Consider the following 12,535-nt stretch of genomic DNA (forward strand, 5'->3'; position numbering starts at 1 on the left):
TGGCAGGTTGCAAAGGGAGTGTGTACCTGACAATGATCAAGACAAGATTCATACTCCCCTCAATGACCGGAATAGACGGGCCATCGATGGGAGTGTGTACCCCCTCTTGATGGCCAGCTATCGAGTAGTGTGTTGCTCTCGATGACCTGTACAAGCGCCGGCCATTGAGAGGACATTTTGCACTCCTTTCTATGGCCGGATGTACGAGAAAGTAGATTATACACACCTGGCATCAAGAGTTCTTCAGCCTTGATGACCGGTACATAGTAGGTACAGACCAGCTACCCAGCCATCAAGCGTGATCGCCAATACATGCTGACACATATGTAGATGAGCGCCAAGCGGTACAACCGGCCACGGGGAGGGGTAACACACAAGTCCCCTTGATGGCCAAGTTGTTTCGGTCATTGAGCCTCGATGACTGGTCCGTTCCAGCAGTTAAAGCACCTGCTTCCCGGGGAGGCTACTTGGCATGTCAGTTGCTTTTTTTTGTTGCACTTTTTTTGCTGTTGTTGCAAATCCACAACCAAATTAAATTGGTGATCTTTGTTTAAGCTACATTCAGGTTTGCCATGAACATCTCTGTATTGAAATCATCTGTCTGGTTCATCATGATCACAATTCTGGATGTGAACTTCAATTTACAACATGTGTTGGCAAGGATTGAAGTATCCTTATGCTGAAACATATCCTTGACCAAGTGACCAGGAATTTCTTTTCAGAGCTGAGTTTTTTCATAAAAAAACACATAATATCACATAATGAAGCAAACTTTTGAAATGTAGCAACCACAAAGCAAAGGCTTAGCCAAATGGTAGATGAATGATTGTGGCATATTTCTGCCATGGCTATTCCCATATTAAATTGGGAGGAGATTGGTTTGGAATCAAATTATTCTTCTTTAAGTTGCAAGCAGTGCCAAAGCTGGGAAAAATGGTGTAACCTGTAATTTTCCTCCCTGAAATACAACATGTGGAAGCTACAGGAGCCATTTTTCCCCACCATTTTACCATGGAATGAAGTTTGAAACATTTAAGAAGGGTCAAGTTTGAAATGCCATCTGCTGTTCATTTGATACCATGCAGCTGACATACTTGAATACACATTGCACAATTTTCATAAATTTACCTCCACCTGACTGAAAAATGCAGAGGCTAGAGGCCAGAATAACTAAGCTTCTCAAGGCAATGGTGGCTAGATTGGTATATTTCAACAGGTGCATAAATGTTTCAGTGATCCTGCAAGTAGCAAGAGAAAGAATTGAAAATAGAGATCACCCATTAGACCCGGGTACCCGCGGCGGGTGCGGGTACCCACAGTAATTTTGGGCAAAATCAGACACCCGGACACGGACCCGGCACCCGTTGTGTGGGTACCAGCGGTACCCGCGGGGGGTATCACGGGTACCCGCCACTATTTTTATGATTTTTCAGGCACTTTTATGAAATTCCTTGCCGTTACATAAATGTTTTGAAAACAAATCAAGCTCATGTTACAACACTTTTTTTACCTTTTGTCTTTGAGCCTTGTTTTTTTTCTTCCAGGATACCATCCTTCCATTTCCTGAGCAAACCGGGTTAGATCAGGATGTTTTTTGAGTAAATATACAAACACCTGCTCGCTGAGCCTGCTCACCAAGAGCCCCTCGGCGGGCAGGTGCATGTATACCTGCTCGCCAAGAGAAATCCTCGGCAAGCAGGCATACAGATCCCACCTCGCCGAGAGCCTCTCGGCGAGCAGGTATACATACACCCGCCCGCCGAGGGGCTCTCGGCGAGCAGGTATACTTGCACCTACCCGCCGAGGGGCTCTTGGCGAGCAGGCTCGGCGGGCAGGTGTTTGTATACACAGCGGGACTACCCCGCGTGAATTGGAACCGCCGCCAGTACACAGCGGGCCTACGGCGACCAATCGGGCCCAGTAGGAGGACTTGAGCCGGTGGCGGGGCCCTCTGGGAGCAATTGGGGGGACAACCTTTTGTGACGGGTACCTGGACGGGTACCCGCGGCATTTTCCCCAAAATTGTAATACACGGACCCGCACACGGCACCGTGGGCGGGTACCCGCCCATGGGTGGCGGGTACCTCCAAACGGGTACCCACGGGCAATCTCTAATTGAAAACCTGGTCTGAGAAATCTGAGGTGAGAAGTCAATTCTGAAATGCCCATGGACATCCCAGCATAAGTCACACCTTTTTTACTTGTGGGTTTATCATCTTCAAATCTTTTCCCTGACGGTTCCTGTCATTTTTTTCCTACAGTCAGTGCATTCCTTCATCATGATTATCATTGTGTCCATGTGTATTCTGCAACAACACCATGTTGATTTTTCTTATCAAATTGTAATTAGAACCTGTTTGGACGCACTGGTATACATCATAAATGGGGCAAATTTATGACACACAAACTAATGTTTTCCCCCCATTGCCACCAAATTTTCAAAGCCCCCAGCGGCCCACATCATAAATTCACCCACTTATGATGTATAATGGTGTATCCAAACAATCCTTAAGTAGCACCAGGTGCTTAATAATGCTGATGCATTATGGACATGCTGTTTCCAAACCAATCAAAGTCATTTGCATTGGATTGGCAGGAGTTTCATGCATATGCAATTAAAAGAAAAAAAAACTTGCGTGCAGGAATTTTCAAGCTGGGCACAAGTAAGCTATGGCTGCAGGGGGGAAACAGGGACCAGATCAGTCTCCCTGTGTGTCCCCAGGGGTTTTTGTTTTGTTTGCAATGTCCACCGTCATGTTTGGAAAAACATGAGGGGAGACATCTGCAAGTGGCTGCACTGCATGTGAGCCTGTTTCTCTTATGTGACAACAGGACACAAGAAAAGATGGGGGGAATAGTTTGGATTTCTTGGGATAAATAAATACAAACTGAGAGAGAGAGAAAGAGAGAGAGAGAAAGATAAGATCAGGCCTAGACTGTAAGTCTTTAATAATTGATCTGGGCTATTATAAATCCGGAAAAGTTGGATGCCAGCTGTGCCAGGCCAAGAGAGTGCAACAGACTCCACTCACAACAAGGAAAAATTGGTGGGATTCAGAAGTAGGTTTACTACTCTGCTCTGGCTTTATAGGTCTTAACCAGAGATAACCTTTTGATCTTTGAAGATTGAAAGAGTTGGAAGAAACAGGTGAAGTACAGTCTGGAGCAACAGAGTTTCACTCTGAGATAAACAAGGTCAGTGGAAGAGGGTACTTACTGTCAACATCCTGTGGTGATACTGGGAGTGAAGTGGCCTCTGGTTTGGTGATCCTGGGTGTCTCTGGGGTGAGGTTCTGGTGTGCTGAAGTCTGTAGATCCTCCTCAGGCAAAGAGGATCCTGAATTCAAAAAATTTCACAGTTTGCTTATGTAATTACATATGTACATGTGGTTTGGGGCGCCTGGTAGCGCTTACACGTCACAACTGCGCATGCGCGTCACAACTCAAGAACTCAGGGAAGGAGTAGAGTTACAAAGAAATGATAAGTTGTAACTAGGGTTAAAATTGCATAAGAAAACAGAATATGAAGTCACAACAAGGATATCTCTTAAGATGGAAAAGATATGAGGTAATTCATATGTAAAAAGCTAGAAAAGGCAGACTTTAGGTCAGCTACACTGACTCTAAGGCTGACACTGCAACTTATTACTTGGACAGTCTTGTCCAATTAGTTTTTGGACAAAGTTTGTTTGAAAATTTCCAAAATAAAGGCCCAACAGATTGCTGACGTCTTTGGACAACATCTGTCCAAGAACTGCTGGGACAAGACTGTCCAAGCAGTTGATTGCTGCAGTGATGATCATGTAAAAGGACTAAACAAAAAATATGTGCTTTTTTTGAGCTGCTAAATGTAGCCAGGATACAGATACCAGAGCCTAGATTGGACTACATACGGAGTTAGGCTAGCACCTCCTTTCTTTCCATCTTGCTACAGCCGCAGGGGTTTGTCCTGTGTGGCTTTAGTCTCTTTTTACACCCTTGTATTCAGGGTAGTCATGTTTTCTTGTTTCATTCTCAAGGCCACTATATAAAGTGGCCTCTCTTATGTTGTAGGGGTTTTCCCCCAGTTTCCTTTTTCATTTTGGAATACTAGGCTACTAGCTAGTTTCCTGCATCATACGCGGGTGTCAGACACTGAGACACTAAGTCCATGTGTCTACAATGCTTAGTACATGTCTTATAACCTAATGGTTAAAGACTGCTTTAATAATTGACTCTTGTACATGAAGTCAAGAGTTCAATTCCCTGTCATTACATCAATTATGTATTTTTCTTCCTATGTACTATTATTATGTACTTATTACATATTTCACATTCTTTTGAATATGTAATTAACCTTATTTCACACTGATTACATATTTGTACATACAGAGAGAGATAATCTTATCTCTCTGTGTATTTATCCTGATTAAGCTCAGTGTATGTACAAATGGGGAGATTACATACCCATTTATGTAAATCCCCTTCTGAATTCTGTGAGCACTCCTCCTTGGAGTTAAGGATCCCTCAGGACCTTGACTCAAAGGAGGGATCTGATCCCTGCAATATAAAAAGGGAGGTCTCTCACCTGTAGAGATTCTCCCACGAAGATTATTGCCATACAAACCCGTGTACCTTACTGAAAATACAGTGAGTGGGGTTTTTACATAGTCTACTAACCATCTTCTTCCTTTACAGCCCTTTCCTCTCTTTGTGTATCTCTCCCCTAGGTACAGGTGTTATTATCACACCTGTAACCTAGAAGATAAGTGAGCTACTCCTTATACCACAACGGTGCTAGGCTGAATTTTGCCGCGTCCCCTTACATACGTAAGGGTGCCAGTCCCTCCGCCAAATGGCGTCGAGTTGGACTTACTTCCACTTGTTACTCTCAGTAACTGTAGTGTGACCTATTTATCTGCTTGCCGCTACATCATCGCCGCGGCCTGCGAGCTAAAAACCCACCAGAGTTACGTCACATAAGAGACGAACCCTGACAGCGGGCCTATTCTGCTGAGCCTCTGGAATCTGAAAAGCACCACTTCATAAAGCCCCCACCAAAAGAACAGTCCAGCACATACTGACCATCCAGATGCACTTTTGCAATCTGGGTGGCCAGTATATAGTGCCCACCAAGCTCAGAAGGGCTGGCCCAATGAACAGCATGTGCTGGTAATCAAGCTAGGGCTTCTCCAACTCAATGGCCAGCATAAACTGGTCATTGAGTTGGAAGAGGTCGCGCTTGACAGCCATAATGCCCTGGTCATCAACCCGCGGCCTCTCCAAACTCAAATACAATGAGCAGTAAACATTGGTCATCAATAAAAGGAAGCCCTAGCTGGATTACCAGAACATGCTGTTCATTGATCTGGCCTTTCAGGTATATATATTGGCCACCCAGCTTGCAAAAGAAGAGCTGGATGGTCAGTATGTAATGTTCATTGCGCCAGTACTTTCCCAGCGCAATGTACATTACATACTGGTACTTGAAGCTAGGAAAGGCCTGTCTCAGTGACCAAAATGTATTACTGGTAATCAAACTGTCTTTTTCCCAGACCAGTGGCTTGTACTCAAGTGGATGTTGTCTCCAGTTGATGGCCTATACCACCCAGTCACTGAGTGGAGAACCCTTCTGCTCAATGGCAGGTACACACCGGTCACTGATTGGAGAATACTTCAGCCAATGACCATAAAACCAGGATCATTGAAGGGAGGATGTCTCCACTTGATGGCTGGTAATCTACATATGGCCATGAAGTGGACACACCCTCCACTCAATATTTGTCCAACATTCATCAAGTGAAGGGCATCCCTCAATTGCTGTATAACCAGGTCATTTAGTGGAGAGTGTCTCATCTTGATGGCTGATACACACCAGTAAGTTTACAATTCCAGGGTGTACCAGGAATCAAGTGAAGGTACCCTCCACTGAATTAACAGTGTGCACACCCTTGATTGGATTAAAGATCAGTCTTAGTTGCACATAAGATCAAACTCCTTGAAGCCTGCTCCTTGCATGCTCACACAGATGACATCAGCTAGTGTTACCAAATAAAAATACAGTTTGGCACTCCCTAGAGAGTGCCACCCCCCCCCCCCCCCTGGTGCAAACCATGACACATTCCAAGAAATAAGCATTAAGCCTGATTGCCAAAGAGTTTGCTTGCAGATTTTGCAAACCAGTAGATGAACTCCTCTAATTATTGCAAACATCAGTAAGTTTCAGGTAAGGTTCTTTTTGCCATTGGTCAGCCAAAAATATAAGACAAACTCTAGAAACTGGAACCAGTTGACATGGAGAAATTCAAAGAGAGCTGGGGTGATACTCAATCCTTTGTCAAAGGGTATTTCAACAAAGCTTCAATACACAGTGACTGTGCAAATTTAACAGTGACTGAGCATTTTTATGAGCTGTAGCAGTGACTCCATGTTAAGGTTCCTATCTGGACCCCGCAGAGCCGGTGGTATCTGGAGGCCCTGCAGACCGTATCCGGGTTCAGGACGGGCCGTTGGGAATCCAGTGTCTGGTTGGATATTTTAGATTTCCCCATTGCAGATGTAGAGGCTGCAATGGGCTTTTTAAAAGTTTCTGACAAGGTTTCTTTGACACTTGTTTGTATACCCAAGTGTAAGGAAGGTGTCAAATTGCATTTTTATGATGATGAGGCTAAAGACCTCATTGCAATAGAGAAAGAACACAATGTTATTTGAAATTTTCACTGTTGGAGATACTGATAGCCCCATTTTCAATCTAGTTCTGTCAACAGATGATTGACTTGATGGTTGTGGATTTCATTTGGTTTTGGCTGTAATCTTGAACATGTTGACTGACTGAGAACACACGCTTGCAGGGGGTACTGGAAGCCAACGCTTCCAGGTATGTTTGAGCCATCCTGGAAAGACTTGGAAAATTTTTAGAGTTCCATTTCCAATAATCTAGGAGCTTGCAAGCTTTTTCTTTGCATTCGGATTTGAGGTATGAAGTGATTTCTTCTTGAAGGCAAGTAATCTTGATCCTTTTCTTCTTAAATAGCAATGAGCTGATTGACATTGTGCAACTTGTGAAAGCGAGTCTGTTTACGCGTATTTAGAATTGTTACTGAAACGTTCCACTGCATCTTTGAACTTATTGATGATCTACTCCTTGCTCATGTTGATGCCGCAATGGTGATAGGCTATGCTGCGCTACAAAAAAGCACCTGTTTTAGCGCAGCGCAGCCCCTCCCAAAAAAGCTGTAGCGCAGCTATAAAAAGCTGCGCTACGGCTAAATGTAGCTCACAGGCGCTTTTTTTCCCGGGGAAAAAGTGCAAGCGCAGCGCAAAAAGCCACGCTTTTGCTAGAAAATAGCGCAGCGCAGTGCAAGAACACCTTATTCCCACTATTTGTGCGCTAAAAAAGTGCAGCTGCCCAGCAGCCGCAATGCACTAAAGGGTGCTACTAGACACTTGAGGCAGCTTGCCTCATATGTACATATGCATACTTGCTTGGATATTCATAAACATACCCAGTGAGTTTTCTGAATGTCAGACTCTGATTGATGGGTCTCATATCAAACCAAATTACAGGTGGAAAATTTTTTCACCAAATGTAGGTGGTTTTTTTTACCAATACCCCATGAAGTACAAAATAACAGCTACCCCCCCCATCCCTGCCGGAAAAAAAGCCTAAAAAAAGCACTTTGAAAACGCTATAAAATAGCGCAGCACACTTTTTTAGGGTTAGCACAGCTCTTTTGCACTATTTTGTGGCTATAAATAGTGGCTACAAAACAAAAAAAGCTACACGCTTGGCCCAAAAAGCGCTGCTCTTTGCGCTGCGCTATGCTTTCTGTAGCAAAAGCCTTTCACCATTGTTGATGGCATCAAGTATGCTATTTTTAAAAAGGCTTGTTTTGATGCAAGGATCAAGCAAGGTCAAGCAGAGGTAAACAGGCTTCTTCACCACAAGATCAAAGTACTGCTTGATTTTTGCAATCATAATTTTTGAAGCTGGAATCAATTCCCAAGAATTATACAAGCAAGCCTAATATCAGGAAGGGATACAATGTCAGTTGGATGGGTTGAGAGATAACAATGGAATGTATCATTTACCTCCTGTAGCTTTTCCATAATCCATGTATAAACCGGAGTGGCTAGCATTGTTGAAGGAAATTTACTTCGTGACATAAATTTGGTTGCTTTGGATAGGGGCTCCAGAGAGTCACAAAGTTGTTGTATCTTTTCACATTTGCACTGCCAGCATAGTTGGCTAGGATAAAGTAATCCAATTTTAACTGGGATGCACTCAACCAATCTTAAATGGGTTGATCTCAACCAATGAAATGTAAAACCAAGGGGGGTCCCTTGGATTTGTATTTCATCAGTTGAGATCAACCAAATTTAAATTGGTTGAGTGCATCCCAGTTAAACTGGGATGACTTCATCCTAGCCAAATATGCTGGCAGTGTTGCAGTCCAAAAGATCATACTTTTCAGATAGCGATTTCCTTTCACAGAATAATTGGATGGTCGCACGGATCCTTATATATGCTTGGTCAAGCATCTCAAAAGTAGAATTCCACCAAGTAGACACATTGGCCACCATGACAAGAGGTTTGATAAGATCTTTGAACACAGCAGCTTTTTGTGATGATTTTTTCAAATATGTTGTTAGCTTTCTGATTCAAGAAATGAGGCTAGACATATCAACTTGAGGAGGCGGGTCGCTGAGAATACCAGAAAATGCGCGAGGAGTATCAGATTTGGAAGGTACCTTCTTGGAGAAGGCCTTGATGCCAGTTTTTGATGCCAAGTTGATGACATGCGGCATACATCCAAGCAAGCAGTTTGTTTAATCAAAATCAAAGAGATTGCCGAGTTCTTCTCCCATGGTCCCATTATTTGACACATTATTGACCATTATACAAAAGATTTTTCATAATATTCCGTACATTTTGAGGGCTTCAGTGAGATGAGAGGCTAGGTTTTTTCCAGCATGGGAACCATCAATCAGCTTTGTTGCCAATATATTTGATTTAAGCTTGTAGTTTTCAATCCAGTGAGCAGTGACTCCAAGTAGATATTTGTTGCTTGGTGAGGTCCAACCATCACAAGTCAAGCTAATTTTTGAGGGGACTTTTTGGAGCAAACTCTTGAGGGCTTGCTGACCATTCATAAACGTTGTGAGAATGAAATCACTGAACATATCAGTCAAGGGGAAAAGGTTTTGTGTCTCTGGGTTGCACAATTCAAGCATTTTTTGAAAATCCGGGTGTTCAACGGTTTGGTAAGAGATATGGCATTCGAGCACGTATTGAGCAACAGCACATAGGAAGCCCTCTCAATTAAGCTTTTCCATTGCAATTTTTTTATTTTTTTCAAGGAACCGGACTAGAGAGCCAACCTCACACATGTTGTTCTTCTTTATTCCATGTTTTTTGAGCAAGTGATTACTCATACTTTTGGTGGATCCACGTTTGTCAGGGGCAATTTTTGCATGGCAGACTGTAGTACCTTTAGGAATAAGCAAGGCCTGACAGACATGCCATCTTTTCCCGTCAATATCCTGAGGCTTGAAGTATTTCCATAGCCAAGGGCTGGCTACTGATTGAACGTCCTTTGTTGGCTTCTCATTATTTGGCTGGCTTATTTTGACAATGCACACATTGTTGGAGTCAGACTCTGAAGAAGGACCAGAATTTGCGGAGCTGGAACATTGTAAGCGTTGAGTGGGCATGATTTTGAATCCCAGGAGCTTGAGAGGCTTGTCAAAATGCTCTTGGGCAACGCGCAAGAGTCCCCTCACTCCTGGGGGCTTTGGTTGTTGATTCCGGAAGGTATCCGGAAATATCCAGCCGGGTAATGGATACTACCAGGGTTTGGGTGAGGAATCAATGATATCCGGCTTCAATGCACCGGATTGGAACCTTATGGGGAATCTCTGATCCATATAATAACTATTGAATTTTTCATTGATCTTCTTTTGAGTATTGCGGAGTCTGCTCTGCCGGTTTTTCTTTGTTTCTGGACCTCAACAAACCATCCAAACCGCCGCCAGGCTTCCAACCTTGGTCTATCTCTTGAAATCCAACTCAACCTAAGCTATCATCTTCAATTCCTTTTTTACATCATCTGGACCAACACAGAGGGCAGCCCAAACAGCAGCTTTCTTCCCCTTTCCTGACTGGGTCCGCCTAGAGTGGACGGAGTCCCATACTGTCTTATGTTTATTGGTGCTTTCTGTAGAGACTGTAAAATGAAGATGTGTCTGGTGAGAGTCAAAATCACGACCACAGCTATGCTGAAACACATACTAGAGTGCTGCCTTTACCAACTAGGCTACAGACACTTGTGGCTGCCAGCTGGGTGGTTGGTTGGTAGTGCTCATGGGTCAATCCAACAGCCCTCCATACTGTGGTGATACATCATGGTAGCAGACTAACAGAAAACTCAACACCCCCCCTTGCTACATGATGGGAAGTGGGGATTGACCCCAAGAGAGAGTGGGAATGAGACCCAGGAAAGATGATCAGCGTAGGGATTGAACCCGTGATCTAGATGTAGGCTCATAGGGGTTTGTGTGGTCTTACAGCAGTTCTGAGACAGCTTGAACACTTGCTTGTTGTGCCTTTGAGTTCATAGCACCCAGCCTCTGTTTTGGGACTTTGCAGATGGGGTTGTTCTAAAGACAAGAAGATCCTTGAAGATTTGTTCTAAGTTTTCCGGTATGCAAGCTTCTATCATACACTCCCGCAGCCATCCTGGGCCTTTTCTGTGTCACAAGTTACGACACCCTTTGCTATGCTCTCCTGATCTCTTTCCAACCAATGTGTATGGCGTTAAGCAGAGCTTGAAGGTGAAAAATCGTGACTTTCCAGGCTTTCAATTATAAGTTATCCTGCATCATGCCATGGCTCAGCCCCACCTTAATTTTTAACGAACATCCATTCTTCACAACTCCAAACCAGTAAATTTTTGTAGCATGTGTTTCTATTAGCTATCTATAGTATCTTTGATCAACGCGTTTGGTATGTGAGTCTCCAAGTGTAAAGTTGAGGAACATATGCCCACGACTTTCTTTTTCTTCGGTCGTTATCCTTGAATCACGTGCTGCTAAATATATTTCCAACATACACATTTTCGCCCTCGGGCATGTTTCAAACACCCTTGCCATAGTGTTATAGGAATGAGCGGATTTTCCTGAGACGACAGTGTTGGATTGCCTCGCCTGTTTGCGACCGGCACTTGACAGCACTTGACATGATCTCAAAACTTGCCCTCACAAACCCCATTTTATCGGCTCCTATCTCAGTCGCTCTTGGTTCAGATAACTACGTCTCTGGCAAACACTCTGATTCCACATCTAGCCACTCTAAGGCTGGCTTCTGGAGCAGGAAGCAACCAATAAATTCCATGAAGAACGCAATCTCTCATATCCAAACGAGCGATAAAAGATTGTCATCCCACACATCAGGTCTTGAACCACGTATGGATACTCTTGAACCTTTCAACACTAAATCTTCTATAAATGTTCCTACCAGGCAATCGCTAAGCTCCCACCAAGATTCAACAAGGACGCCATCACTCAGTTCTTCAATTTCAACAAAGTCGAGTGATTCAGATCTCCTGGAATCCTCTGAGGCGGACACTACTGAACTTCAACAGATAGTCTTATATCAATCAACGAGCTCAAATGCGTCAAGATTTTGTGGCCCTTCTTTCACCAAATCAAATGAAGTACAAGAAGAAATGAAGATGTCAAGAGGCGGCGTGTTACTCTTACCTACGATTGTATTGACGCCCCCCGACGATGAAGATGACTACTGCACGGTATCTCCTTTCATTTTGGAACTCTTCTGCCCGTACACCACAGACAGCGTTGTCCATCAAAACCTTCAAGTCCCCACCGCACCAAAGTCCAAGGGTATCGAAGCAAATTCAAAACGCAGAAAATATCCCCACCCAGCAGGGCCTTGGTTAAGGCCTCATCACACGGCAGACCTGCGTGTGAGCGGAAAAAGCGCTGTTTCTTCATCACCTCTGGCCAATCAGAAATTGACATGGCGATGGGAAGATGGCTGTCGAACTGCTCAAGGTATCGTCGTTGGATGGGGAGCCACAGTTTCGTACTTCATCAAGAAATACAATTATCAAAACAAGCTGAAGGAAATCGGAACCAAACATTGCGAAAACCTGGCGCCAGCCGTCGTTGTGTTCCCTCCACCTCGTCTACCAAACGAAAAAGAAATACAGCAACGCCAGCTTCAGTTTACGATCGAGCAAAGCGTACGACTAGGCCAAAAAGTCCATCGGAAACGCCAAAATCATCCCATGAGTTTCCATCACAAAGCTTCACAGCCCGTTGGTGATTTGAAATAGACATTTCAAGCATCTATACACATAAATCAGCAGAAAATGTAGGGCCTATTTGAGAAGAGAATAAATTCCAGTTTTCTTAGTACTTTTATATGTAGAAAATTTGGAGATGAGTTATTTTTTTAGTGCGATAGATTGAAGAATAAAATTCCATTGCATCACGTATGGATAGATGTATTATAAAGGCTGTTAGCCCAATGGAG

The 12,535-nt window shown here is 43.7% G+C and overlaps 1 protein-coding gene across 1 annotated transcript; it reads left to right on the forward strand.

The window, feature by feature from the left end:
- Nucleotides 1-11,216: 11,216 nt before the first annotated feature.
- PtA15_6A801 (uncharacterized protein) lies at nt 11,217-12,335 on the forward strand (the record flags this gene model as incomplete). The annotated part of the gene is made up of 1 exon (XM_053170544.1): nt 11,217-12,335. One exon carries the CDS (start codon nt 11,217-11,219, stop codon nt 12,333-12,335), a length of 1,119 nt encoding a protein of 372 aa, XP_053021724.1.
- Nucleotides 12,336-12,535: the final 200 nt, after the last annotated feature.

This window comes from Puccinia triticina, chromosome 6A (assembly GCF_026914185.1).
Source record: "Puccinia triticina chromosome 6A, complete sequence".
NCBI classification, from domain to species: domain Eukaryota; kingdom Fungi; phylum Basidiomycota; class Pucciniomycetes; order Pucciniales; family Pucciniaceae; genus Puccinia; species Puccinia triticina.